Raw genomic sequence first — 26,657 nt, 5'->3', positions numbered from 1 at the left:
TGGGGGTCGGTTTAGTTAGTGTTGGCCTTGTGGGTGTATGGCGGTTTACGGGTTAATAGGTTTAGTTAGTGTTTAAGTTAGTGTCGGCAATGTTGGGGAACTGCGGTTTATGAGTTAATAGGTTTAGTTAGTGTTGGCGACGTTTGGGATTGGCGGTTTAGGGGTTAATAGGTTAATAGGTTTAGTTAGTGTCGGCGATGTCGGGGAACTGCAGTTTAGGGGTTAATAGGTTTAGTTAGTGTCGGCGATATCGGGGAACTGCGGTTTAGGGGTTAATAGGTTTAGTTAGTGTCGGCGATGTCAGGGAACTGCGGTATAGGGGTTATTAGATTTATTTAATGATTTAGTTAGTGTCAGCGATGTCGGGGTACTGTGGTTTATAGGTTTAGCTAGTGGTGGCGATGTGGGGGGCGGCGGTTTATGGGTTAATAGGTTTAGTTAGTGTCGACTATGTGGGGGGACGGAGGTTTATGGGTTAATAGCTTTATTTAGTGTCGGCGATGTGGGTGGTGGCGGCGGTGGTTTTAAATAATTTTGTTTCGACAATCGCCGGCATATTAGTTATGTTTAGTTAAATGTTTTTTTCGGATCCTTTCATTTTTTCGGATCCATTCTTTATTCATATGCATCATTCCATTCTAAACTTTAGAATAGAATAATGCATATGTATAAAGAATGGGTACGAAAAAACGAACGGATCCGAAAAAATGATTTAACTTAACATAACTAATTTGCCGAAACAAAATTATTTATTTAGCTAATGAAAATGAAACTAAACACATTTTTTAACGTGCACGTTTATTAATTTTACATTAAATGTTTTTGTTTTTATGCTCCTGACCATTAGATACTAATTAAGCAACATATTGTGTGGCAAAGTTATTTTATCCCTCCTTGGGGGGGGGGGGTTGAGTGCAGTTTGTCTTGTTTAGAGGGATATAAGGATCCCTTTATTATACCTTTTTTGTTTTTAGTAATTTTTTATGCAGCGCAGTTTACTTTTTTCTTTGCTAAACAAGAAGAGCAGACACTTCCCCCCTTCCCTGCATATAAAAAGAAAGATAACCTAAACAAGAGCCATTTAAGAAGCGTATAGATCTGACAATTTGGGACTTTGTTAGGAGTCTGAAAATCAGCACAATGTTATTTAAAAATAAGCAAAACTATACATTTTTATAAAAACACTCCCAGATGGGCTATATAAATGGATCAACTACAAAACATTTATGCAAAGAAAAATCTAGTGTACAATGTCCCTTTAAACAGCACAAAAGGTACAACAGCTAAATACAATGTCAGTTTACTTAATAGATATTTTCATAAGAATATACAGAAAAAATATGATTTGATCATTTGTTGACACAACTAGATTTGCAATTAAGCTCTTGTAATTATAGTGCAACATGTGTGATTTATAAAGTGATACAATTGTATAGTTCAATATCCACCACTGGGCAATTTTTGGCTGCTTAAAGTGAAAGTAAATCCTAGCGTTGTACAAACGCTAGGATTTACTATTGAAACAAATAAAGGGCACTTTCATTCATAGTATAAGATACTTCATGTAGAAAGCTCCTTTATTCGTTTTAACCGATCGTCATTTTTAGCTGCTACGGCAGCCCACGGCTAAAAAAATTTTTGGCTAAGAGGTGACGTTTTTACCTCTTAGCCAATAGCCGAGCGGTAAATCCGGCTTGGCGCCCATGGGAGCCGGATTTACCGCACTGTTATTGGGTAAGAGGTGAAAACGTCACCTCTTAGCCAAAACATTTTTTAGCCGTGCTCTGCTGTAGGAGCTAAGAACGGCGATCGGTTAAAACAAATAAAGGAGCTTTCTACATGAAGCATCTTATACTTCATGAATGAAAGTGCCCTTTATTTGTTTCAATAGTAAATCCTAGCGTTTGTAAAACGCTAGGATTTACTTTCACTTTAACTAAACCAATGAGAATTTAGTTTCTTTTTAAGTGGTTATTTGTATTTAATAACACTTGCTTCTTGGCCAGATTATGGTATTAAATAACCCCCTTTACATATAGGTTTGTGTATAGTATGCTGCTGTTTTTTCTTGTTTGTAAAATGTGGATGAATTTTGACCTTGCAGGAGCAAGCCCATTGTGATTTCTAAGCAAGCTTTATAATTCTCTTTTATATTTTATGTTTAGAGTGACAAACAACGTTAGGGACTTTAAGTCTGTATGGGATAAGCATAAGTGTATCCTACAAAGTAATTAAAGGGAAAGAATGGTCAAAAATGAAATGTGCATGGGTGCATTTTCATTTGAAAGAGAAGCATTTTTGCAATATACTTTCATTAGCATAAATGCTTCTAGTAAAAAGTATTACTCTTCAGCAGCATAGGCACATATCCTGTGAGGGCCTGTGCAGGACGGTAGTGGGTATTGCTTCTCTTAAGATGCAATTTGTGTCATACAAGCCACTGCTGACTCTCTGAGAAGGTGAGTCCTCACTATCTAGTAGAGGAGGGCATTATGCCAAAAGGTCTAAACATACCACTGGTTCCTATTTATAGGAAGGGATAAGGTAAGAAAAGTATTGGAAGTTGTGGGGGCAGTAGAAGAAATTGAACAGATTCCTGATAAGAATATTAATATCTAAGGGCAAATGTGTTGCATACAGTAAGGTAAACCTTGAAAGAGTAAAACAAATAGCCATATAAACTAACTATGAAGTCTTTGGGCCCATTTTCCTTGCCAGACTTGGAAGTTAATATGAAAACAATCACTCTGGTACCTAAAATACCAAATTGCCTTCAGGTACATATTAAAGGGACAGTAAATTCAAAAGTAAACTTTTTAATTCAGATACAGCATGAACTTTCCAGTTTACCCTTATTATCCAATTTGCTTTGTTTTCTTGGTATCATTAGTTGAAAAGCATACTTAGGTAGGTTCATGAGTTGCAATGCACTAACTTTTGATTGTTGGCTGTATGCCTCCTTTCATTGGCTCACCTAATGTGTGCAGCAAGCTGCTCATCAACAAAGGGCATCATGGGAATGAAGCCAATTTAGAAGTAAATGATATGCTCTTGCTAAATAATGAAATAAACATTTTGGGTTTCATGTCCCTTTAAGCGTGGGTTGGAAGTCCATGAGAAAGGTGGAATAGCACAAATATCTTGCACAACTATCAAGGGAAAAAACAATCTTCATGATTGGGGCCTATTATGGGCATAGCCATAGTACCAGTGACTGGTGTGTGGTTCTGAAATGAGTTCCCAACATCCACAAATATCAGCATGTTCATTTAAAAATGATTTATTTACTGAAGTAGAGCTGAATTCTCTGACCTTCTTCAAATGCACATCTTTATGCTGAAGCTGGACACAGCAGTGGGAGTACTAAATACTTTTAAATATCTGTGTTCTCTAAGGGGATACAGAACTTCTATAGCTTTTATGGTGACAAGAGAATTTGTGAGAAAAGCATCCTATATAATAAAAGGCCAGGTATGTTTGTCCGAAGCTGTCATGCGCAGGAGAAACTGCGCGAGGACAAACATACCTAGCCGTTAACACTATAACTGAGGATCAGATAGCAGAGAGGGTGGGCAGGAGTGGGTGTGATGGGGCGTGACCGGACGGGGAGTGCGTGATGGGGCGTGGTTGGAAGGGGCTTAACCGGGAAGGAGCACGGCGGGTGGGACCGCTGCACTGCAGAAAATGGCCCGTGTACTGCCCCATGTAGATATGCTCTACGATTGCACATGGAAAATATAAATAATCTTGAAGAAAAAAAAAATATTTTTTTTCCTAACACAGATGTGTTATTGTACATATATATATATATATATATATATATATACATACACATACATATATATATATATATATATATATATATATATATATATATAATACATTAATACATTTGCAGTGGTGATAGCATATAAGTGTTTTTGAGTTTTCTCTATTGTGTGATTTAAAAATAAGATAAATTGTAAGTATATTATAGGGAACCTCGTAACAAATAGTTTTTTCTGTTTTTCTCTGGTTTAATTAAAATTATATAACACTTGGGAGCAAATATACAACTGAGTAACCCAGCGCTTGACGCCAAGATTGCAAACACCTCAACAGCCACAGCGGATGTTCCTTTCGTACTGAGATGGGTTGGAATAAAGAAAATCCAAACACTACAGAAAACCAGCATACTAAATGTAATTAATTTTGCATCATTAAAGGTATCAGGTAACTTTCTTGCCAAAAAAGCAACAATAAAACTCACAGATGACAAAATACAAAGATATCCAAGTATGAAATAAAAAGACATATCTGGTCCTTCATTGCATTCAACTATGATCTTACCAATTTCGGCATTCATGTTATAATATGGGTATGGAAATGTTATATTAAGTGATAAAATACAAATAAATACTTGAATAAGTGAACAGATGAGAACAATATATTTAGGGACTTTAGTGCCAACCCATTTACGTAAATTATTTCCTGGTTTAGTGGCATTGAAGGCTATTACAACTATTAATGTTTTGGCCAATAGAGAAGATAAAGAAATGGCAAAAGTTATCCCAAAAACAGCTTGACGCAAAAAACAAATGAGCTGTTTTGGATGTCCAATGAAGAGTAGACTACAAAGAAATGAGCATATGAGAGATGTCAGAAGAAGGTAACTGAGATCCCTGTTGTTGGCTTTCACAATTGGGGTGTCTTGAAAGCAAATAAATATTCCCAGAATCACTATAGTTATAAAAGCAAAGCATACTGCTATAAATGTCAGAACAATTCCTATTGGCTCTTGGTAGGACAGGAAAGTTATAAGCTTCGGGTTGCAAGTTGTTTTTTCTTCATTTGGCCATTGGTCTTCTGGACACTTCACACATACAGCCACATCTTGAAACAAGAATAATATAATATGTGAGTACAGTAGTGTATTTAGGTTTTTTGCTGCCCTAAGCATTTAAAAATATATTGTTCCTCCAACTTCCCATTTTAGTTCATATTACCCTTATATGTTTCTGATAAAGTATTGAGCAGTTAATTATTCATTCCTGTCAGACGCACAAACATCATACAGAAGTGATAATAATCTTCTGTGAGCTACATTTAGACCAAGTATAAACCATTTATATATATTTAGAGAGTGGGAGAGTAGCAAAGTATCAGGAAACCAAACTATCCCTGAAGATTTGCTACCCCCCCCCCCCCCCCTTTAAATGCTACTGACATTGGTAGAGGCTTAGTTGGTTTAGGCCAAAATATGCCCCCTTGCGAGTATTTTATGTTAATAAGCTGTCCACTGATTTTTGTACATAAATTCTGTATTATGCTATTTTTATTGTTTCTTTATATTTTTTTTCTATGCATTGCTCAGTCATTCCTTAGTTTTTTATATATTTACATTAGCTTTGCTTTTATAGTTAATTTGTCTTTGTAAATGCGTGTTATTGTTTTTTTTTTCTTTATTAAAGGGACAGTCTAGTCAAAATTAAGCTTTCATGATTCAAATAGGGCATGTCATTTTAAATAACTTTCCAATTTACTTTTATCATCAAATTAGCTTTGTTCTATTGGTATTCTTAGTTGAAAGCTAAACCTCGGTAGGCTCATATGCTAATCTCTAAGCCCTTGATGGCCACCTCTTATCTGAATGCATTTGACTGTTTTTCACAGCTAGAGGATGTTAATTCATGTGTGTCATATAGATAACATTGTGCTCACGCCCGTGGAGTTACTTATGAGAGGCCACTGATTGGCAAAAATGTAAGTCTGTCAAAAGAACTAAAATAATTGGGGCAATCTTCAGAGGCTTAGATACAAGGTAATCACAGAGGTAAAAAGGTATATTTATATAACAGTGTTGGTTATGCAAAACTGGGAAATGGGTAATAAAGGGATTGTCTATCTTTTTAAACAATACAAACTCTGAAGTAGACTGTCCCTTTAAGAAAAATAATTAAATGCACAATTTCTTTATTAATTTATTGCAGCATAATGATGTACAATCTGTTTACACATGAGATGTCATGAGATGTAAAATCACATACATTTGAATAATTTCCCTATTTAGAAACAACTTCAAAATACAACACTTGCTATAATTAAGATTAATTTACTATCAGTTTAAAAACAAGTGTGGCATGGATTAATTAAAGCAAATCAAACACTAGTAAAATATATATCAGTCAGATATTGGAATAAAATATAATTCTCTGATAATTTTTATCCTATGTTGCAACAGATATTCCTAAATTTTCCTTGATCTCAAAGAAGAGAAATATGTTCATTTTAAATATTATGTGGTTATAGTGCTGTAATGCTGTTGATTAATTTACAAGAGGTAGATATATATTTGAGAGCAAAATTTTGTTAACAGCAGCCTAGATTTACTAAACCTTATCAATTTTTGCAAGGTGCATATTTTTCTTAATTGTGTGTATATATATATATATATATATATATATATGTATATATATATGTCACATTAACCCTTTGGCTGCTAAGTCATTTACCACCTGGGTGCTAAGCTGGATTTGAGTTTTTTTTTTTTTACTTTTTTTAAATATATTTATGTTTTGCTCTTTTACTTTTTTCTAGCTTATTAAACAGTTGGAAAGGTTAGGCGATTACCTTTCCAACGGTGGGTCTTGGGGGTCTGTAGATGCTTAGATGCCTGAGATACAGGCTTCTAAGCAGCATGCCCCCATTTCCCTATATTGTCAATTGTTAATTTTAAATAAAGTTGCACGGTGACGTCATCGCGTCATTGCGCGTAAAGTCACTGCGCAAATCATGAAGCCCCGGTGAGAGCCCCCAGATTGCCCTCAAGGTGGGTGAGTGCTAGCGACGGCTCTGAGTCGTCGTTAGCACCTGACTGGGACAATTTGCGACGGCTCAGAGCCATTGTTAGCACTCTTTTAAAGGGACAGTCTACTTAAAAAATGTTATTATTTAAAATAGATAATGCCTTTATTACCCATTCCCCAGTGTTCCATAATCAACACTGTTATATTAGTGTGATAAAAAACGCTAGAATTTACCATCACTAAAAATCAACTCAACTTTAAGTGATGAGTTTCTAAAAAAAAAGGGTGCTAAACACACTCTTTCTGTGCCGCGGCTCCTTGTAAAAGAAAGCGGCTCTGGGCTGCCCACGGCACAGCGCTTTTTTCTCAATGAGGTGACATTTTCACCTCTAATCCAATAGCCATGCTAGTCGTTTGACATAGTTCTGTATGCTAGACAGGCTTTTGGTTTAGAGGTGGAAACGTCATCTCATTGGTAAAAGAGGATTTGCCATCACTTTAATACACATTTTACCTTTGTGATTACCGTGTATCTAAGCCTCTAAAGACTGCTCCCTTATTTCATTTATTTTAAGAGACTTGCATTTTAGCCAATCGGTGTTGACTCATAAATAACTCCACGGCGGCCTTCAAGGGCTTCAAAATTAGCAAATGAGCCTACCTAGGTTTAACTTTCAACAAAAGAATACCAAGAGAACAAATTTGATAATAAAAGTAAATGAGAAAGTTGTTTAAAATTGCATGCCCTATCTTAATCATGAAAGTTTATTTTTTAATAGATTGCCCCTTGAATAAATATTGAAATATTTTCTTTTAGATAGAACAGAAATAATTTGTAAGTACAATGACCCTTTGAGCATGTACATTGCATGTTTGTGTTTTATTAATATCTTCTTGTATTAAGATATAATCAATATTTTCATTTTTATGAATAGAATTCATATACAAATATTGTACAAAAATGAAGCATTTATTTAAGATAATCTAACTTTAATTTAAAATGTTATAAATGTAAATTATAATAAGGTTAACCTGTTAGGTTGGAAAACTCTCCTTCTGGACAGGGCACGCAGTCATAACAGCAAACTGGCTGACCTTCCCGAACAGACTTCCTGTAACCTGGCCGGCAGTTCTCACTACACACAGAACGTGGGGTCTAATTAGAACAAAAAGAAATATGTTAGGCAGCAACCATGGGAATAACATGAATGTCATATGTCCTAAGTGTACTGTGCACTGTACTACATAATAAGTTTTTAAAAAAAGTTGATATTCCCTTTAAGGGAACTGAAGACAACACATTTGTAGAGCCTATGAGAGATGTTTACTCTAGTATTCTAGGCGTGGGGGCAGGGAATAAGCAAGAGCAGAATCTGTGTAGTGCTATCCAAACAAGAATCATGATATTGTTATCACAGAACTATATACCTACATATGAATTGAATCCAATGCACATGATGAACATGTGCACAAATAAATTGAATGCTATTGATTTTACATTAACAGATCAAAGGGGGAAAAAAAGGGAAAACACTTTGGATTTTTCTAATTTCAAGGTGCATGAAAGTCAACAGTAAACTTTCATAATTCAAACGAATAGGATGCATTTGAAGAAAAAAAATGTAGTTATATTATCAAATATACTTTGTTCTATTGTAATTGTTTTTATTAAAGAGCAAAGCTAGTTATGTTCAGCTTTCTTTAGCACTATATTGCGGCTGTGTTTTTATCAATGTTTGTAACACTGATATACACATAGGGCTAGATTACGAGTGGAGCGCTTTTTATCGCTCCCGCTTATACGATAACTACGCTGAGGTAGGACGCATATTACAAGTTGAAAGTAAAAAGTTTTCGGTCTTGTTTTAACCCAACGAGCACAAGAAGCTGAAGTTAGAATATTGTGTCCGCGTATTCACCCATAGACTTCAATGGACCCTGAAAAGCTGAAAAAAAACTAACATCCAACAGGTCGCGCAAAACTGAACACATTTAACCAAAGTGCACTAACCCTACATGAAATATTAATATTTCACATTACAGTGTTCTTCACAAGAATAATATGTTCTATTTAAATATAAATATATATATATATATCTATATCTATATATATATATATATATATATATATATATATATATATATACAGGTGGCCCTCGTTTTACAACGGTTCAATTTACACTGTTTCAGAATAACAACTTTTTTTTCCAGTCATGTGACTGCTGTTGAAAAGCATTGAGAAGCAGTGCATTTATTAAAATAGCCAGTAGGTGGAGCTGTCCGCTTGTGTTGCAGCAAAGCCAAGCAAGATGAAATTAATCAGTTTAACCAGACCTGAGCTATCGAGCAGATTTCAAAGGAACAAGATCTTCCTGTCTATAAATTAGTCCAGATTGGAATGCATAGAAAGAACTGTTTGCAGAAAAATGCAAGTGAAGTCTGTGTTGTGTGATTATTGTATTAGGTTTATAATGCTGTTTAGCAAATGCTTTTGCTCATTTAACTTAGTTTAATTATATATTCTGTGTTGTGTGATTATTTTATTAGGTTTATAATGCTGTTTAGCATTTAAAGTCTTCATTTCAAAGCTTTTAAAATAATGTATTAGGTGTTACTTATGACAATTTTGAGAGGGGCCTGGAACCTCACTTCCCATTGACTTACATTATAAACTGGGTTTCAATTTACAACGGTTTCGATTTACAACCATTCCTTCTGGAAACTAACCCTGGCGTAAAGTGAGGGCTACCTATATATATATATATATATATATATAAAAGGCAGACATCTATATGTATGTATTTCTTATTTGACACACAAGGATAACAAGGGCACTATATAGGCAAGCTCCTCACTGGTTTCAATTACTTTAAGATACTGTATTTAATTGTAGTATCTTTATTCTATATTCCTTTTGAGGAGTGGTGCTAGCATCTGATACTGAACTTGCAGAAAAATTGGGATGTTTTCCCAGGAAAGAAATGCTGTGTAGCACTCTCTGCCCAGACTGGGGTAGAGCCACTAGTACCTTTTAAAATTTAACTTTTATTTTCCACTTTAAAAAGAATGGGTGAACACAAACAAATTAAAATATCTCTGTCTCTAAATAGCTAGTATCAAATATTTCTGGTTGCTATTGAATTATTCAAGTAACCGGCTGTCTTTGATATTTTTATGTATAAATTTGTTAGATTAGTCGGTACTGATATATTACTCAAATCAGGTTGCTCAAAACCTTGTAATGGGTGTCTGTTGTGTTTAGCTGCCTCTTATATTTTCCGAGGCTTGTATTAGCGTGAAGTTGGATGGGCTTAAGCCTGAGTGATGGCAGGGGTTATCAGGTGTTATTCACATTTATGTGTGGATCTTGGTAGTGGTTATATAATTTGAACTCTATTCTGCTTTATTCTACAAGTGTATATATGCCAATATTTGGGTATCTCTTGTATGCAGAATTATTTTTATAAGTTCCACTCCTATTTTACATAAATTGTGCAAGCATATACACTAAATCTGTTTTTTTTCTTTGTAAATAGAATAATCCCTTATTTCTATTACATGTATTTTTTGTGCACACTTGGTTCAATAAAGACACCAATATGCCCGGATTTTGGCTAATAATTTTGTCTCAGACCTACTGTTCACAGTCTTTCTTTCTATATATATATATATATATATATTTATCAAAGCCGTAACTGGCGAAACGCGTCAGGGGGGTTGAGTGGGACAATGGGGTCCCACTAAAGTGTGATATATGTGTTTTAAATCAATCTATCTCTAATAGCGCATAATCAAACAAGTAATGGGAAATATAGCCAATATTGCGTGAATGTGTGTTAGCGTGTAAGGGGCAATCCTGACAAGAACCAAAATAGAATTCAGGGGTAACCTTATCTAAACGCACAATCCTAGCATAACTGTACCAGGGTCACAAAGGGGGCCCAATCAAGTAGAGGTACCGGGGGCTAACAAATTCTTAACCGAACCAAACTCTGTATTAGCGATAAACCGCCATACTCAGCTGTAGTGAAAACAGCGTAGAGCGGCAGTCAGGGAATATTATCATAAGTAATTTATAAAGACAGAGTACCGAAGATTCACACAAAAGTATAACTAATAGGCACTGTTACATATAAGCAATAGTTACTATTATGAGTATTGAGTGAAAACCGAACTCAGAGGTGAACTATATCGATAATCATAAAAATCTGAGTCCTCAACAAAGAAACAGATTTAAAGTGGTGTATAATTGTGACATTATAATTACACTTCAGAATTATAGAATATGTGCGATATAAGAGTAAAAACAAATAATAAAGTTTCTACTACAAAGATAATTAATGCCTGAATTTCGAGTAAAAATATAGAATCAGACTGTGGCAACACTGTGCACTTAAAGTAACACTGCAGTACCGTACCATAGGTGTGATATACAAACAACATAACAATTTAGATTATATGGACATAGAATCTGTATGCCCACCCGGGAACATACTCAAGATAAAGAATTAAAGCATTTTTGAGAGAGAGAAATCTCAGGTGGAAGCTGAAACTATAAATAAAAATAGTCCCCAAGTGCCTAACAAGGAAGGAGACTGAGAGATAGATATACAATAAGCCCACCATTGATAATAAACAGGAGATATATATAGAAAGAAAGACTGTGAACAGTAGGTCTGAGACAAAATTATTAGCCAAAATCCGGGCATATTGGTGTCTTTATTGAACCAAGTGTGCACAAAAAATACATGTAATAGAAATAAGGGATTATTCTATTTACAAAGAAAAAAAACAGATTTAGTGTATATGCTTGCACAATTTATGTAAAATAGGAGTGGAACTTATAAAAATAATTCTGCATACAAGAGATACCCAAATATTGGCATATATACACTTGTAGAATAAAGCAGAATAGAGTTCAAATTATATAACCACTACCAAGATCCACACATAAATGTGAATAACACCTGATAACCCCTGCCATCACTCAGGCTTAAGCCCATCCAACTTCACGCTAATACAAGCCTCGGAAAATATAAGAGGCAGCTAAACACAACAGACACCCATTACAAGGTTTTGAGCAACCTGATTTGAGTAATATATCAGTACCGACAAATCTAACAAATTTATACATAAAAATATCAAAGACAGCCGGTTACTTGAATAATTCAATAGCAACCAGAAATATTTGATACTAGCTATTCAGAGACAGAGATATTTTAATTTGTTTGTGTTCACCCATTCTTTTTAAAGTGGAAAATAAAAGTTACATTTTAAAAGGTACTAGTGGCTCTACCCCAGTCTGGGCAGAGAGTGCTACACAGCATTTCTTTCCTGGGAAAACATCCCAATTTTTCTGCATGTATGTATTTCTGTTAGAGCCCTTTGCATATTTTTTTTCTTAACACTTTGAGCAATTTTTAAAAAAATATTTTTTATTGGATAGTGTTATAATTAGTGTAACTGTATTGTACAATGCATTTTTTTATGTGTTTTGTGCAACCTTTTAGTGGAGCATAACAGTTAACCAGATCTCTGAAGTCACACTAACCTGACGCACTTTAAATTCAATTGCGCTCAAGTGAACACATTTACTTTCAACTTGTAATACGCGCGCTACTACCGACGCATGCAAATGCCACAATAAACCCCTTATTGCTCGTGAATCAGTTAGTGCACCATTCGTAATCTAGCTAATAATGTTCAAATCATTTGCCTACTTTACACAAGTCAATTGTAAAGTTTTTTAAAATTGTATGATTTATCTGAAATATTAAACTTTTAATTTTGACTTTCATTTATTTAAACCTAGGCCTCTTCAAAAACACAACTAGCTGGTGATTGGCGGCTACACACATTACTCTTGTCAATGGCTCACCAGATATGCTCAGCTAGCTCCCAGTAGTGCATTGCTGCTCTTGAAGGGACTTTAACTATGTTTAACCCTATAAACAGTGCAATAATAAAATGATCTAACACATATGAGCATTTTGTTTTCCCACTTTTATATCCATTTAAAGGGATAGTCTAGTCAAAGTTAAACTTTCGTGATTTAGACAGAGCATGCAATTTAAAGCAAGTTTCTAATTTAATCCTATTATCAATTTTTCTTTGTTATCTTAGTATGTTTATTTTTTACAAAGCAGGAATGTAAAGTTTAGGAGTCGGACCATTTTTGGTTCACCACATGGTTAGCGCTTGCTAATTGGATGGCTACATTTAGACAGCAAGCACTAGGCAGGTGCTGAACCAAAAATGGGCCGGCTTCTAAGCTTACATTCCAGCTTTTTAAAATAAAGATACCAAGAGAACGGGGAAAAAATGATAATAGGAGTAAATTAGAAAGATGCTTAAAATGTAATTCTCTATCTGAATCATTAAAGTTTAATTTTGACTATACTATCCCTTTAAGCTATTGAGGTTGTTCCTGAGAGCCAACACTTTTGTACCCTACAGCATCCATATTAATTAACCTCAGGTAATAATAAATAGGTAAATGTTTACTATACACTATGTAAAATCATACAAGGACATTTTAAATTGTTCTTGAATAAAATGTAAGAAGTATAAAGATTAAAATCACTGCAACATATTTAGAATAAAATGCTCAAATGGCTGAAATTCTAAATAAATATTATTCATTTATTGTAAATAATGTTTGTGTTTGTGAGTATGGAAGGGGGATAGCTGTTCATTATATCAGTAAACATTCTAGTGTAATTGGAGTAAAAGCGACATTTGTACTCAAATAATCTTTTCATGCATAAGAAAGTTTAGTATGTCAAAAATATATTTGTCTTGAAAGAAATGTTAAATTAAAGCTGTTTAAATTTAACTTGAAACTAATACTACATTATTTAACTTCCTACTAATCATCTACTGGCTGATCCAATCCAATGATCCACTTTACCTGCTGGAGTGTATTAAATTGTTTACAAGTATTTCCATTACCCTTATATTGGCATATGAAATAGTTTATTTAGCCTGTGGTATCCCCACCCATACTGAAAGTTTTTGTCTCAAGGTCAAGCTGTGTTAACACAGCCAGTAGAAGAATTAAACTCCCAGTGGGTTATAGAAGAGATAAGGTAATAAAATGTTAATTTTCCATTGTTCTCTCCAAGTATTAGTGATTAGTTTATGGACAGATATAAGATAAAGAAGCAGGTATATGTACACAATGTGATACAGTAATGAGATCTGATTATACCTACAAGCTCAACACATTTTATTAGGTTGTGGCTTCAAAACACAAAATCAGCTCATTCATATACACAAATAAACCTTAAAAAATCAAATATCATACATTTTATACTCTGCAGCTGGTAAAAAAGTAATTGGAAACACATTAAGGGAAAAAAACTATTTTATAGTATACTGTCCCTTTAAGGAGAAGAACGTGTTTTTTTAAATGCAAAAAGCTGAAATACATTTTGAAATCCCCTCTTTTAGATGAAACAGAAAATAATTTTAGTACAATGTCCCTTTAACAAACTTCCCTTTATTTAATTAATAATGAAAAAAAACAAACCCCATTAAATGTTGTTTCCCAGATTATAAGCTTCTCATCAATAGTAAATTGTTTCCCAGGAGGCAAATTAAGGTTAAAACTTCCAACTTTTTCTGATTTTATTGTACCATTTGGCAGGTATGCTACGTTATATATATCATATCCAGTAGATATTTCATCCTCAGTGAAATAGATCTCCTGTCCCATAGTATTTGTGAAATTGACTTTTTTCAGAAATCGATGCAGCTAGAAAGCAAATATGTTTTTTATATAGCAGCGTTAGTGTCCATTTTTAAAATAATCCACTATATTTATATAATTCTAGATTAATAAAAAAAAATGTTCACATAAAGCCTGAGATCATTTAGTTTTCTATATGAATAATATATTTTTTCTGCTAACAGTAAGGGATATGAAAGTCAAAATTAAAGGCGCAGGAAACCACAAAATTTACTTTCATGATTTGGATAGAACATACAATTTCAAACAACTTTCCATTTTACTTCTATTATGAAATTTGCTTCATTCTCTTGCTATCCTTTGCTGAAGAAACAGCATTGCACTACTGGCAACTAGCTGAACACATCTAGTTAGCCAATCACAAAAGACAAATGTGTGCAGACACCAATCAGCACTTAGCTCCCACTAGTGTAGGATATGGGCATATTCTTTTTTTTAGAAAGGGATACCAAGAGAACGAAGCACATTTATTTTATTTTTTTAAAGTGTCTTAAAATTACATACTCTATCTGGATCATGCAAGTTTAATTTTGACTATCCCTTTAAACATTAATGGTTTAGGTAGAACAAGCAGTTTTAAGATACTTTTTTATTTGCATTTACTTCTGTTGTCAAATGTACTTGTCCTCTTTATATCAAAAGCATACCTAGGTAGGCTCAGGAGCATCAATGCCCCTCAGTGAGTATGATTAAGGGCTTGTTGTGGCTCGAAATGTCACTATTTATCTGCATGTAACACCTTAATAAAAGGACCTTTGGTCCATTTTAAATGAAGTGGTGCTGTTGTATTTGTACTGTATACTGTTGGAGGGTGAGCAGAGACCCAAAAGCAACTTGCACATTACAGCAATAAATATTGAAAGCAAAGTGCTGTGCTCACTATTGTGTTTCTTGTTCCTACTGTGAGCTAGCTGCTGATTGGTGGCTACAAACATATGCTTCTTTTCATCAGCTCATCAGATGGGTTCTGCTTGAACCTAGTAGTGCATTGCTTCTCTGGGATTTCTTAACATGCAAGCAGTAGTGCAGCAATATAATACTCTAACCAGCTAGACAGCATATTCTTTGTGCACTTTTATGTCCATTTAAAGAGGAATTATAATTAATAGTCATTAATCTATCTGCAACAAAACTAAACAAAACAGTTTGCAAAGCTGTCAGATTTTTGTTTTCTGGACCTCGGCAGTAGAAGGCTGTTTTTCTCTCATTGTACTCTGTGGAAGCCCAAAAAAAGTGATAATAGGAGCAAATTAGAAAGTTGCTTTAAATCGCATGCTCTATCTGAATCATGAAAGTTTCATTTTGACTAGACTATCCCTTTAAACAGATAAGATTTTATTGGTAATTTAAAGGGACATTAAACCCCAAACATTTCTTTCATGATTCAGACAGAGAATACAATTTTAAATAACTTTATAATTTACTTCTATTATCTAATTTGCTTCATTATTTAGATATCCTTTATTAAAGAAATAGCAATGCACATGAGGCATCTATGTGCAGCCACCAATCAGCAACTACTGTGCATATCTAGATATGCTTTTCAGGACAGAATATCAAGAGAATGAAGCAAATTAGATAACAGAAGTAAATTAGAAAGTTGTTTTAAATGGTATTCTCTATCTGAATCATGAAAGAAAAAAATAGGGTTTAATGTCCCTTGAAATAAAGCTACTTTTATGAGGAAAACATAATTCTGCTTACCTTCCAGGATTTTAAATCTTTAAACTTTAGCTTATTTTTATCAAGTAGTCTTTCAGCTTTTGTTTCCTCATACATCTCATGTAAAGCGTGGGCCACCATGTACACAGAATTATATACACTGTAGCTCATGGCTGTAAATATGAGGTTACAATGAGAGTAAATAATTTTCCTTCCACTCTCCACACCTGTACAATTACGTCTCCTTGGGTTAAATGGACATCGATTTGCACATAGTTCATCCCACCAAGTAGTAAATGTTCTTCCTGAAGGGAATCTCGCTGGATTCACTTCTCTAACAAATTTAATAAAGTCTGGAACTTCCTTTTTGTTCATTACTATTTGCAAAGAGTTATTGAGAGCGGTGTCATTAATCATATTAAATATACGGAAACTGGATTCTGCGGTACTGATGAATACCCTTCCTGGGATGTTGCTGGTATGAACATTTTGTTCCAGATAATACACATTATTTTTAGTCCCATATACAAGTATAACATTCGCTGTTGACTTTGCAATTAGTTGTTGTATTTCTAAAATCCTCTCTGGGCTGTAGTTATTTATTGCTGGAACAGTTATGATGAATTCAATGCATCCCCCATTTTCCACAATCATTCTTTGGATAACCTTTAATGCATTTATGCTGGTGTCATCATCAGGAATAATTATACCAATCCAAGTCCAACCAAAGTGTTTAAGTAAAGCTATAACCGCAGAGTACAGACTATATTCACTAGGTACTATGCGATAAAAATAGGGAAACTGCTGCCTATTACTTTGTAAAGGATCTTGTGATAGGAAACTGATCTGCAAAAATAAAATATGATATTTATATAATACTATGTATACATTACCTTGTATTATTTCTGAAAGTATGAAGGGTATGCAAATATACAGGACATTGTCCATTTCTGATTACACACATTTTATAAACATCGATTGTGATTATTATAATAGGCAATTTCCCTCCTATATTATTGTAATAATCCAATCTTTGTGTGCTTGTACATTTTACTCCTCAACTACATCATTTTGATAGATTCACATTTATAAATAAAGTTGCAATGCTATATAAAAGAAAAAAAATTGGTCATTTTTAAATATAGTCAAAGAACGTAAGCTTTTTGTAAGATTGTTTATATAGTTGATTTACAGAAAATACCTGTGGATATTTGTAGATCCCAAAAATATTGGCATACTGTATGGAGAAATATGATGACATCCCTTCAATTATAGCTGCTATTGTATTATTCTGTTCACAGTTATAATTGGGAAACTGCAGCCCCTGTCCTGAATAGATCCGAACTGCACCCTGGACGGTTCTGAAGAGGTCCACATAAGAATCATAAACATTGTAGCCTAAAGTCACATTGGGCAGGATGTTGGGGTTACGGTTGATCTCATCAATGGCAAACACTAAACTCAGGAAGTTATAAAAGTCTTCAGTGAGCATGCTGTATATATGAGAAAAAAAAATATTTAATCACAATGACTATCTGGAGACACTAATACTACTTCCTAATATGTCCTAATAAAACAGATAGGCCAGATATAATATAATGTACTTGCATTATATTGGATATTGCAGCCATTATATCAAATTTAAATGATTTATTCTTTCTAAAACCCTTGTTTCTGGAGCTGTTCTGGATCAACCATTTTCCCTTACTATCCAACACCGGCAATAAGAACATAGACAGACACGGTGAAATAGTTTATTAACAGTATACTGCTGTTTTGTTAAACAAAGGTAGAGGTTGAAAACACACAATGAAACACTTGTTAATTTTGTCTTAGCAAAATCCACTAGTAATTTAAAAATATGCAAAGAACAAAGATTATGCATACAACATAGCAAATTACACGACTTGTCATTGGGAAATAAAAAGGCAGATAGCTAGTGGACACATTTTCTTAGAGGTGGGCTGGTCATAAAATCCATCATAAAATGGAGGCACTGTGTCACCACCAACAATAAGTGCAGCACAACTAATGTACGTCAGCACACCCAGTATTGAAGCGTGCTATTATATTTCGCTCTCACATTATTTTAATTGTGTCCGGACTAAAGGAGATGCCGAATCATCAGTTGACTGAAAATCAGTGGTGTACCTGTACAACCATTTAATTGGTTACTGTAAGATAAAAAACACAGCATGTAAAAAAATGATTAGGAACATTTAATATTATGTAAAAATTTCCAATGGTAGCGCTAAACTAATTTATTTTTATTTATTTTTTACTAAATCCTATATTTATGATACAGACTCTTCTAACCCATTTTAAATAAATGTATAATTGAGTGTTTAGTTGTGTGTTTGCTTAAATGCTGCCATTAATTAAAGAAATATTTTAGAAAATTGCTTATATCACAAGAAAAATACATGCAGAATTTAAAAGGATACTAAACCCAAATTTTTTCTTTCATGGTTCAGATAGAGCATGCAATTTTAAGCAACTTTCTAATTTACTTCTATTATAAATTTTTCTTCGTTCTTTCGCTATCTTTATTTAAAAAGCAGAAATGTAAAGCTTAGGAGCCAGCCCATTTTAGGTTCAGAACCCTGGAAAGCACTTGCTTATTGGTAGCTACATTTAGCAAACCAATACGCAAGCATAACCCAGGTAATGAACCAAAAATGGGCTGGCTCCTAAGCTTTGCATTCCTGCTTTTTAAATAAAGATAGCAATATAAGGAAGAAAAATTGAAAATAGCAGTAAATTAGAACGTTGCTTAAAATTGCAGACTGAATCATTAAAGAAAAAAACACTAAAATTGTGTTTAGTATCCTTTAAATTAAATATATAAATGAAAGGTTGCAAAAAACGTCTAAAAAAGTAAGACAGGAACACTAATAGAATAAATTTATATAAAAGAAAAAGAATATGAGGAGATTTGTTTTTACTTAGAGCAAATTAAACAAAATTACTTAACTGCTCCTATGGGCTCTAACCATTGTACTGGAGTGTCAAATATATTATCTAACCCTAACCCTAATTCATATCAATACAAAGAAAGAAAAAAAAAAAGGGTCTGGTCTGCAAAGTTGTGCAGCCAGTTCCAAAAATATGACACTGATTCATGGCTTGCTTTGGCAGTTGTCAAGGAAGTTTAATGTAACTTAGCAGGCTGGTTGAAAACCTTTGCTGTTAAATGTATCGCCTCTCAAAACTGAATTTTCCCTCTGTGAAAAAAATGGAATCTTTGATAAATATATATATAAAAATAAAATAAAAAGGTTGTTAGAACATTATAAGTCCTCAATTAGTTTGCATAAAAATGTTTGATATATACTGTATATATATATATATATATATATATCAATAAAACAACCCAATATAATATGTCACCTTTCCAATAGAATAGTGTACAGATGAGTATCCTCTTTATATAAATAAGACAGTATTAGTTTTACATATCATAATGTATGACATTTGCTTATCCTCTTTGATTTTGTAGACAAAAGTAGAAAGATCTTATCTCATGTTGTCAAAACCTGAGGGTGATATTTACAGAACAATAAAAATGCATTGCTTTTTGGCATTAATAGTCCTGTAGATATATAAAAAAAATCCCTTATTTATGTAGCATGACTATTGTTTTTAAACAACAAATATTTATTTAGTCTTTTAAATTCTGATCAAAATAATATGAATGAAAAATAGTCAATGATATTAATGACAAACCTTATCTTACGTGGCTGTAGATGTGGAGGGCTTGAAAAGTAAAATGCTTCAGTTGTATAGTAAATGTGTATGTCAAATAGTCCTCCAATAGTCACATCCCCAGGCATGGCGAATGGCCTTTGAGAGTAAGGGGTCCCAGGTCTGCAGCCAAGTGCACTAGTTTGACAAACTCCATCACAGAACATCAAGAGAATGACAGTGTTTCTAAGAATGGTTTTCATTTTGGTATAGATTATCAGAGGTAAGCAAATCAGACAATCCTATCCACTTGAGAATGAGAGGCATGCAAGCTTCTTATCAATGATGGATGGTTGTGCAATTCTTGCAAAAGGTTCATCACGTTTATAGATCGGAAATATTTATACCATGCCTTTTGAGAAGCTCAGCGTCCCTTTGGGGAACCTGCTAGGACATTGCATGTTTTAAATTGTAACCTCCCCTAAGAAATAACTATAATTTTAATGATGATGATGATGATGATGATGATAATAATTATTACTTTCCATTTAATGAATACATCCCAGATGGGGCTATAGATTTTGCAGAAAGAGATTTGTTGCCGAACAAAAATGAGTGAAAAACATGAGTAGAATTGTATCAATCATATTACTGAAGATCAGTTATCACCAAACTTCAAAAAGGCACTTTTCCAAAGTAAACCAAAAAACAACCTACATTGCACAATAGGACTTAAATGTTGTTATTTTTATGGTTTAAATAAATATAAACGTGTTTCTGTAGCCCTTGTATATGTAGTTCTGAATCCTTCTTTATTACTGATATTTTGGAAGCAAGAATTAAGCCATTGTAAAGCTCATTTTCATATCCAGAATCCAATGTTCCATTGGGAACACTGTGAGTTGGGGTTTGCTGTGTGAGGATGGCCAGATGTGCATTTAAATGATCTATTGTGCGTCAAAGCATTTAGTGGAAGATATTTTAACATTCTATATTAAAAGATTAGCTTTAAATTATGATTAAAATAATTATCTGTCTCTTCTCTCTATGGGGATGATTTAACAAGGCCCGTATTGCCCCTAATGCAACTGTTTCCGCCCAAGCCTTCAGGCTCACCGGAAACAGGAGTTAAGAAGCAACGGTCTTAAAACCGCTGCTCCTTAACTCATCCGCTGCCTCTGAGGCTGTGTACATCAATCCGCTCGATCGTATACGATCGGGTTGATTGACACCCCCTGCCAGAACTGCTTGTGCAATGGTTAAAGCCAACAGCGTATACTGTTGGCATTCAGCCATGTCTGGCAGACATGATCCGTTACAGTGGATCATGTCCGCCAGACTTTGATAAATCGGCCTCTATATCTCTCTTTATAAGTTTATGAGAATGTCATTACATATAACTTTGAATACCCTACAAACATACATCATATAGTATGGCAATTTATCAGTGATCAATGTTCATAGAAAATGTCTCAATGATTTCACTGTGAGTTTTTACATTTTCACTTTTTTCCTATAATCAGCTCCAGATATTGTAGAACTCGTGTATTTTCCAGGTACTGCTTGCTTTAAATAATCTGAACAGTAAGAACAGGGTATTTACAGTTTTCGTTCTTCATTTATCATTCCTGAGTAGCATCAATAAGCCTCTTCATGGCCCTTGCAAGACATCAGAATATCACAAGTGAAATATCTTCTTTGGAGAAGTAGTAGAGGGTTCAGCAGTTCTGAAATATTGAAGAGAGCATTTTCCATGATCACTTCAAATAACTTAATCAATGATAGGTATGTAGTAAAAATATATGTGAATTTCACACAGAGTTGATGAGTAATGATACATGTAAGGGAGAAAGGAAATTATTTAAATGCATATTAATGTATTTATTTTAATACTGTACAAATACATTTATTTGGCCCCTCTCCTTTCTCTTGCCCATCCTATTATCTGGTTTTGTATATTTTATATTCTATTTTCTAAACTTTTCTAAACAAAAGTTTTTTTCATGTGTCTCTATGAATGTGCAATGAGTCCGAAGAGTTCGCAAAAATATGATGACTTGATTCTAGGCTAGTTGTTTATTTTGACCTGGCTTATTGGTTTTATGTATTCCTTTGTAAGCAGTGTCTAAATTTGTGCCCAACCTGTTTCAGTCATTGTATTGTATTTGTTCATGCCATATGAATTTATGTGCTAATCCAATTTATATGAGAGTGTTGTTTTGTTGCAAAACCATAATTACTACTCTTCCTCTCTCTTCCTTTCTCTATATCCAGTTTTAATCAATCTTTTAATCTCTATTGTCACTGTGTATGACCCATTACTTGAAAAAAATTAAAAATGTACCTACAGGAACCAGCTACATATTACATTAACTGCTAGATCATCTAGGATCCTGGATCAATGTTTTGGAGTTTTGTTGCTACATATTATTTTCAGTCAATACTTATTCATATTCATACTGCTCAAAAACTGTTGTATTGATGTTGTCAAAAACAATTCAGCTACTCTAAGCCAGATATGTTTCATACTATTAGAATTAAACTCAATCACAAAATCTGTCAAACATTAATTCAAGTCAGTTGATGCAGCAGACAGACCTCAATGTCTCTATGAATGTGCAATGAGTCCGAAGAGTTCGCAAAAATATGATGACTTACTAGTTTATGTTGATATAGAGGAATAATCTCTAAGAAATTCCCTTCAGAATAACGTAAAGGTTAAGCGATGGAAAGTTCCAGAAGGATGTAACACATCTCTGCATCTGCCTTATCTATTACAGAACTGCAATAGCTATTGTAGTTAGGAAACATGTAAGATGAATGACAGGTTCATCTCTTTTAGAGATATTTTCTTCAGGGGGAATTGTCAGCATAATGTATTTACCTTAATATTCTTAGACCTTGAAACACAGAAAATAAAAAAAGTTTAAAATAAAAATGAAGAATTAAACCTACCAATATCGGTAGAAGAAGTGGTGGCAGCAATAGGGAAGGTTAAAATGAATAAAGCACCAGGGCCAGATCAAATCCCATCTGAATTTTACAAAATACTGAAGGGGAATATTTCCAAGACGCTAGTTAAGTTATTTAATAAATACTATACTAATAATAAGATGGATTCTTCTAGAACTGCCCAGCTCATACTGCCCTATCTCACTTTTGAACAATGACTACAAGTTATTAGCAGCAATAGTAGCATATAGACTTAAGAAGTGTATTAATGACTTAATACACACAGACCAAACAGGTTTTATGAAGGCAGAAGTGTAACTAAGAATATTCGAAAAGTGCTGTTGACGTTAGACTATTTCTGGAATTAGATCAAGGATGGCTGGAAGCCCTCTAAAGTAGATAGGGCAGTATTGACACTGGATGCAGACAAAGCCTTCGATTCAATAAATTGGAATAATTTATTTACCGCTTTAACGCAGTTTGGTCTATTAGGTTTTTTTTTAAATTTTGTAAAGTTATTATATAATAACCCATGTTCATATACTGTATATTAATCAAAGGGGGTTTATCCCATAAGATAATGTTGGCCAGAGGCACAAGACAGGGGTGCCCACTTTCGCCGCTACTTTTCAATCTATCTATAGAGCCATTAGCTTATCGCCTTAGACAAGAGCTGGAAGGCATCTCTATTGGGGGTAGTAAATTTATCCTTTCCCTGTATGTGGATGATCTATTTTTGTCCAAAAGTAAGTTCAGTACACCTCTTGTGTTAGAGATAATAAACAAATTTAGTACGTTCTCCGGCTATAAAATTAACCAAAATAAATCTGAACTATTATGGATCACTAAAAAGAAAGATAGTCTAAGACATTTCCCTTTCCAAATAGTAGAACATATTAAATATCTGGGGATCTATCTGCCTGATAATCCTGTTTCCTGGTACGAATTAAATTTTACTAATTTTTTTGGTGAAGCCAAGATTATGATGGGTAAATGGAAATCACTTCCGATTTCCTTGTCATCAAAGATAGTATTATTGAAATCCTTTTTATTTCCACGCCTGTTATATTTAATGCAAAACCTTCCAATATTCATAAAAAGTATAGACCTAAGGCAATTTAAGTAACTATGCACAGAGTTTTGTGGGGGAAGAGGAAGGCACGTCTCTCTATGTGGTTCTTGGAACAAGATAAGGAATTTGGTGGATTTGGGATGCCGAATATCCAACTATTTAACTGGGTCACCATGGTTAAGATTGCAGTAGACTGGATAACCGAGTCGAATCACTTTTACTTTTTAGAGATAGAGGAGGGAATGATCAAACCATTTACTTTAAAAGCTGCCTTACATACTAAGGCAAGTAAATTGCCATCAACTATACGTAATCTGAGTGTCATTCAAAACGTGGTGCTAGCATGGCAGAGATTCTGTGGGAAACTTGAGATACAATACAGTCTTACTAAATATCGCCCCATTTTGAGGAACCCTGAGTTCGTACCTGGTCTTAACCCTGGGATCTTTCAAGGCTGGCTTCTGCGGGGACTTAGATATGTTCATCAATTACTTGATCCAGATACTCAAATTATTAAAACATGTGAACAAATTAGAAGGGAATTTGACCTCCCAAGACATCAGTTCTACACGTACCTACAAATTAGCCATTATCTTTCTCAAATTGCGCCAAAACATAATAATAATTGGGATGTGGGAGCAGTGGAAATGGGCATTAGTCTGTTTAGTTACGGACACTATTCAATTTCGAGCTGGTATAAAGTAATTATGATAAAACAGGGGCAGCGATATCTAGAATCTATTCTGTCCAGATGGCAGGCTTTGTTGGATGAACCAGAGATTGACATTAGAAAAGGTATCCAGTTAGTAGGCAATAAAAATATACTGTGGAAAGAATCCCATAGCAAACTATTACATTTTTCCTACATCTCCCCTGTGATCCTAGCTAAATGGGATAAAAAGTGTTCAGGTAGCTGTTTCCATTGTATGTATCCAAATGCAGATATCATACACTGTTTTTGGTTTTGTCCAAAAATTAACAGATTCTGGAGCAGAGTTAATTTTTGGAAAAATAGATTTACCCACCAGAAGCTAATACTATCTCCAACAATGATAATCTGGCTGTCCCAGATTACAACAAAGGACCAAGCCTTCACTAACACCGCTATATTGGTAGGGATAAATCTAATTCTGCAACATTGGAAGGCAGATAAACCTCCTGGCATTGCAGAGTTTGTACAAAAGATGTATTCACAAATGATAATAGAGCAATACCAATTGGAGTCAAATAAAGAGAAACAATTTAAAGTTTTTTTCAAAAATGGTTAAGACTAATAAAATAAATTTCCTTCTGCAATACAAGTACATATTATCCATCCTCTATAGATAAAGGTAAGAGATAAAGATTAGAAAAGAGGGAAGACCTCTCCCACACTCATTAATCTCTGAGGCTGTCTTTAGCCTGGTATATATAGGTGGGGCAAGAGGCGAGAGATTTTTTTTTTTTTCTCGTTTGTTTTTGTTTTTGCCCTAGGAGCAACAACAATACTAGGGGTCAAGAACTAGCCTCTACCTATACTTATCAGTTTGATTATATTAGTGAAAGTCTGCTATTATGTAAATACATTTTTTAACCTGGTGGTGATATAGATTTAACACCATGACAACATTCTATGATGTTAAAAGGATATGGTGAAGTCTAAATAGAAACCATGAGATCCCTGTTGTTTAAATCAGCTTTTCTTTTCAAGTTGGACTATTCTAGGGAGAGATCGACAGGGTTATACAAGTACTAAGTAGGGGGCTGAATATATCTGGTACAGTTGGAAATTACATGACGTCAGTGTCTCATTATGAGAACTAAACCACTATGATACAAAATCTGTAAAAGATGTTGTTATTTTTTTGTTTTTGTTTTTTTTCTCTGTTTTATGATTTATTTGCTTTTTGTATGTTGTTGATAAAATATGGGAAAAATACCAGCAATGTAATATGAAAATATAAATTCATGTCTGCTTATTTCCTGTGAAATACTGAAGGTATAGATAACCTTTTTCTTTATTCTGTATATCTTTTGTAAGCTATTATTTTTGTTACATTGCTGACTTTAAAATAAATGGTTAAAAAAAATGTTAAAATGTTGGTTACTAAATTTTGGATATTTGGAACTTGAAGGTACATATTAGATCAGAAAAGTGATAAGTGCAGAAAATTCATAAATACAAAATGTATTCCTATGTGATAAATTCTTATATTTCGTAATGATGATTGTCCATAGTACTCCATAACTCCATAACATATATTTATATATTTCCCGCTACTAGGAGGAGGTCAAGAACCCATATCAGAGCTTAAAATCCCTCCCACCTCCCATCTCTATTCAGTTCAATGCATAGCCGAGCAGTGAATTGGAAATATATAGGTAGAAAAGACAAAGCAGGGTCTGTAGAGGAGTCATTATAACTGTCACCCAAAAATTTTAATGGGCAGGGCCTATGGACCATAATCATTACAAAAGAAATTAATTTATCAGATGAGCCTAAATTTTGTTTTCTTTTGTAAAATGATAATGGTCCATAGGGCAGATGTGCTATGTTATGGAAAAGGTGGGACAATTTTTCTGTCAGTTTCTATTTAGCTGACACTGCGGCCTGAAGGGCTTTCCTGCCAAAAGCTGCTTGCAAAGAAACAAAAACATCAAAGTGATAACATTTGGAAAAAGTATGCAATTAAAACCATGTTGCAGCTTTGCAAATCTGCTCCAAAGATGCTTAATTTTCAAAAGCCCAGCAAGGTTGCAGCTGCTCTTGTAG

General features: G+C 34.0%; 1 protein-coding gene and 1 long non-coding RNA gene across 2 annotated transcripts in view; both read right to left on the bottom strand.

Moving 5' to 3' along the window:
- Window positions 1-3,171: 3,171 nt before the first annotated feature.
- LOC128661106 (vomeronasal type-2 receptor 26-like) overlaps window positions 3,172-26,657 on the bottom strand; it is a 57,962-nt gene continuing 34,476 nt past the window's right edge. The window contains exons 2-4 of the mRNA XM_053715285.1: window positions 7,818-7,941; window positions 4,003-4,872; window positions 3,172-3,353 (exon numbers count right to left, since the gene is read on the bottom strand). Of these exons, the coding sequence (XP_053571260.1) occupies window positions 3,172-3,353; window positions 4,003-4,872; window positions 7,818-7,941 (1,176 nt within the window). The remainder of the gene's footprint in view (window positions 3,354-4,002; window positions 4,873-7,817; window positions 7,942-26,657) is intronic.
- Window positions 17,938-20,221, bottom strand: LOC128639900 (uncharacterized). Its single transcript, XR_008399273.1, has 2 exons — window positions 19,924-20,221; window positions 17,938-18,371 (listed from the first exon to the last, which is right to left on the bottom strand). It is a non-coding gene; the product is annotated as an uncharacterized LOC128639900 (long non-coding RNA).

This window comes from Bombina bombina, chromosome 1 (assembly GCF_027579735.1).
Source record: "Bombina bombina isolate aBomBom1 chromosome 1, aBomBom1.pri, whole genome shotgun sequence".
Lineage (NCBI taxonomy): Eukaryota > Metazoa > Chordata > Amphibia > Anura > Bombinatoridae > Bombina > Bombina bombina.
Note: the sequence above shows the minus strand (reverse complement) of the source record. Positions and strands in the feature narration are given on the sequence as shown.